This window comes from Nematolebias whitei, chromosome 2, assembly GCF_014905685.2.
Source record: "Nematolebias whitei isolate Nwh7 chromosome 2, NemWhi1, whole genome shotgun sequence".
In the NCBI taxonomy this organism is placed as follows: Eukaryota; Metazoa; Chordata; class Actinopteri; order Cyprinodontiformes; family Rivulidae; genus Nematolebias; species Nematolebias whitei.
The window spans coordinates 46,411,616-46,415,865 of record NC_056499.1 but is presented as its reverse complement, the minus strand read 5'-3'; the positions used below and the strand labels follow the sequence as shown (position 1 = coordinate 46,415,865).

The 4,250-nt window shown below is 39.0% G+C and overlaps 1 protein-coding gene across 1 annotated transcript in view; it reads right to left on the bottom strand.

The window, feature by feature from the left end:
- LOC119427034 (receptor for retinol uptake stra6-like) overlaps window positions 1–4,250 on the bottom strand; it is an 18,704-nt gene that overhangs the window by 221 nt on the left and 14,233 nt on the right. Inside the window, exons 10-14 of the mRNA XM_037694611.1 lie at window positions 3,494–3,627; window positions 1,728–1,845; window positions 1,485–1,586; window positions 1,147–1,310; window positions 904–1,035 (exon numbers count right to left, since the gene is read on the bottom strand). Of these exons, the coding sequence (XP_037550539.1) occupies window positions 904–1,035; window positions 1,147–1,310; window positions 1,485–1,586; window positions 1,728–1,845; window positions 3,494–3,627 (650 nt within the window). The remainder of the gene's footprint in view (window positions 1–903; window positions 1,036–1,146; window positions 1,311–1,484; window positions 1,587–1,727; window positions 1,846–3,493; window positions 3,628–4,250) is intronic.

Below are 4,250 nucleotides of genomic sequence, written 5' to 3'. Positions count from 1 at the left end.
ATCTCAAAGATCCAGTCCCCCGGCCCAAACAGAGTAATATTTTGTATGCTGTTCAGTGTCAGGAGGGCTGTGATCAGTCTTACATCGACGAAACTAAACAACCACTGGCCAAAAGGATGGCCCAGCACAGAAGAGCAACAACATCAGGCCAGGACTCTGCGGTCTATACTCATCTCCAGGCCAGCGGTCACTCTCAGGGATGAAGATGTTCACATCCTGGACAGAGAGGAACGATGGTTTGAGAGAGAAGTAAAGGAGGCCATCTTTGTGAAAAGAAATCGTCCATCATTAAACAGGGGTGGAGGCCTCCGGGTTCAACTGTCCCCCTCTTACAATGCTGTGATTGCTAGTATCACTCAGCCCCCTGTGAATAGTAAAAAGCCATGAGTGTGCTAATGATCCATTGTTAGGCTGATGGTCCTTCTTGATCATGTTGGTTTTGCTGGTTTTGGTTGTCAGCAGCAAACTGGTTGATCCACTCTGAGAAGGTGCTATTTATAAGACTGAGCTGAACACAGCACCTCAGACTGAGGAAGTCTTTCAGATGAAAGACGAAACATTTCTACATTTTTTTTTTGTTTGTTTTGCTTTGTTTTGTTTTTTGAATGTCCAGAGGACAAGATTTAACTTTTTTAGATTTTTCTACCTGGATTATTGAGCATGCATCAGGTCATCTTGCATTGTTTTGATGCTTAAAGGCCATGTGATTGGCTGATTATAGATTTGTGCTAATGAGCAAATGAACAAGTGTATCTAACAAAGCTTCTGGTGAGAGTACATCATATGACATTTCTACCAATAATCCTGCTAACAAGTGTAAAACAGACTCAAACTCAAATTTGATCTGACATACAGTGATCAGATGTAGAGTTGTGCAGTGTGTTTGTAGACCAGGGTCTCTACCTTCCTCTGGATCTTTTTTCTGTCCCGCTCTGAGCTCAATCATCATGTCCAGCAGCAGTCCACAGAAAGCCTTCAACACAGGGTGTGTCTGACTGACCTCCACCTTCAGAAAGTGGGTGTAGTAATAGAAGGCTGGGTGGGATCAAAAGACACAAGTAAAACTTTATGCTGTGCAGTCGTTGAACCTTAAACAAAGATTGTTTATGTGTTTATTAGTTGTTAAAAAACTTGAAATTCCTTCACCTGGATCGTAGGACTCTGCAGTGCGATGAAGCAGACTGACGTCAATGCGCCCAAAATGAATGATGTTGTACAGAGCTGTTATAACGATTCTCCAGATTGCAACAATTAGTCCGACCACAATGTTGACGACAAACAGCAGGTAAGTCAGCAGGAACAAAGTCTCTCTGGAAAGTACCGCAAAGATGTTATATTGTATACTATGTAGGAATGAATCTCATTTAACTGTGGAAAAAATAAACATCAAATGCTGTTACAGAGAATTGTTTTCTCTATTACTATTAGATTAACAAACAGAACTACATTTAAGTCTGCGGATGAGCAAGAACAAAGTTACCCACCTGTTGTTAAGATCTGTTGTATCAGCTTCTTTACTGATGAAGAACAACTTGGAGGTCACATGTTGAAGCACTGACACCAGTATGATCATCACCCAGGCTGGCCTGCAATATCACACAGACACAGACTAATATATATATATATATATATATATATATATATATATATATATATACTGTATGTATGTTTTTTTTCAGGATATTTAAGCATTTACAAAGTACATGCAGGAAGGGGTTCTGACTCACCATGACTTTCCTACTACTTCAAAAACAATAAGGTTACGACCATGAAAAACAGGGATGATTATTATAAACACCAGGAACAAGAAACAGATGAAAAACACAAGCGTCTGGATAGCCATTCCTGAAAAATAAAGAAGACAATTAGAAACAAAACTGACTTTAGAATGTGGGTTAAAGTAAGTTTTTGTAAAAAGGAAGAAAGTTTATTATTAAATAGATTTGAGGAACAGTTAAAGACAGTTCTGAAAATGTTTTCAGTTTGGTGGTTTTATTTGTAATATTATAAGAGAATTTGGTGTCAAGAATCATTTTTTGACAATCGCATATTCAAGTAAATACAGTACTCCCTCATTTATCGCGGGTGTTGGGGACCACGTCCACCTGCGATAAGTGAAAAACCGTGAAGGATGTATAAAGTAGTCCAAGTTCAAGTTCAGTTCAAGTTCAGTAAACTTTGTCATGACATGTGCCAGGCTGTAATCACACTCCTATTACTCCCGATCTCCCTCCTTAAATAAACAATTTAAATTTAAATAGTGTAACATTTTAAATAAACAATCCATGCAGCATGGATTGTTTATTTAAAAACTTACAGTATTTAAATTGTAGAGAAGAGAAGTGCACATCAAAGGGATGTCACACAGCTTCAGCTCTGCAGCACGGAGCAGAAACGTACTTCTTGATCAATTACAATGCAATTACTGAACATAGACGTTCTAAAATAATTTAAAATAACTTTTAACACTTTTATATTTTGTGATGATGACCATTTTTACGATGTGACATACTTTGAATTTTAAGTTGGAAAACAAAAGTTGATCAGTGCATCTGGACAGCAAAGGGTTAACCGTCACAAAGCTGCAGCAGGAGAAACGTGTGTGGCATAGAAGGAGATCAGCTGATCAGCAGCAGGAGGGAGCTTCCCCCTGTACATATGGGCTGCACACATGGTGCAAAATAGTTTAAAATAATTTATTTTAAATAAAAAATCCATGGCTCATCCATCAATCAGCCAATTGTGTCATGTCCAATCTTATTTTGAAAATCCGCTATAAACGAACCGCGAAGTAGCGAGGGACCACTGCAGGGCTATTCAACTAAATTACTCAGGGGCCACAGTTACAGAAAGCCAAGAGCTCTGGGGCCGGACATCCAGCAGTTATTGTCATTAAGTTTGTTTTATGGTTTAAAATCAAGTTTTATTCTAAAATGAACCTATTTTGGGCCGAACTGAGTTCACCCGTGGGCCTGATTTGGCCCCCGGGCCGCCACATGAATAGCCCTGAACTACTGTATACCTAAAATTAGAAAAAATATTTCTTTTAAAATATTTGTTTTTTTCTTTATCAGGATACAGCTGCCCTAAAAGCACAGCGCTACCATCACAGGTGAAGAGGCTCATTTCCACAACTTTCCATTTTCTGCAGAACTTGTCTTTTTTGGTTTAAGGTTTCTAAGATCCAAGCATCGATCTGAGCCTTCCTGTAGAGCAGGAAACACCATCAGCTGCACGAGAGTCTGCCGGGGAAGTTAAGTTTTAACTTTAGTTCTGTGCAGACCCTCAACCAGATCCACCCTTCCTTCATCATCCATCAGGCTCTCATCATGACCAGAACAACCGCTCCTTTCTTTGCATTCAAAACATGAATGAACAACTAAAGAGGTCATTGCAGCGGCATGGTTAGAACGTGGGACAGTCTGTAATGAGAGCACCAGCAGGTACATAAGGGTGTAGCATAATAAAGCTAAATGTGTTATTTTTTCTTTACCCAAGCAGACGGTGGCGGCCTGGTATCCTGTTAAACCCATCCAGCAGACAACACCAGACTTAGACGGACAGATCGTCTTCTGGCTGTTATAAATCCTGTATGCGTCGCCCTTATACAGCCCCTTCAGGTTCGATCTGCAAGAAATCAAACCAGTGATATTTCCTTCAAACAAAATGAAACTCACAAGAAAGATTAATGTAATTATCTCCTTAACAGAAAGCACATTGTCCCTGCCTTTATGCAAATGTTGAGCTAAAATTGTTTTATGCTGAGAAATAAAAGAAGTTGAAGCCATTTCGGCTTGAAGCAACACGAGTTGTTAGAACTCAGAGTGAATATATCTATAAAGCTGACTCGGATTAATCTATTATTAAAATTTGCCAAGGTCACTTCGCTGTGGTGGCCATTTTGAACAGGTCATCAGAGCTCATGCTCAATCATCCAGGTACAAAATCCAATAATGGTCAATCAGGTCATCTGGACAGTTTCTTTTTTTTGTTTGTTTTGTACTCCTCAGACTGATGAAGCGAAATGTCTTTCCACAAAAAAAAGAAACTGTCCAGATGAACCGATTCACCATTATTGCATTTTGAACAGGATTAACTCCAAACATTAATCAGTTGTAGAAATAGTCCAACACATATTTCCTGAGAGTTTTGTTAACATCCATCCAGTTGGGCAAACAAAAATGTTATAACGAACATAAAGAAGCTTGAAGAAAAGCTGAAAAAAACATGTTATAAAGATGAGCAGGAAA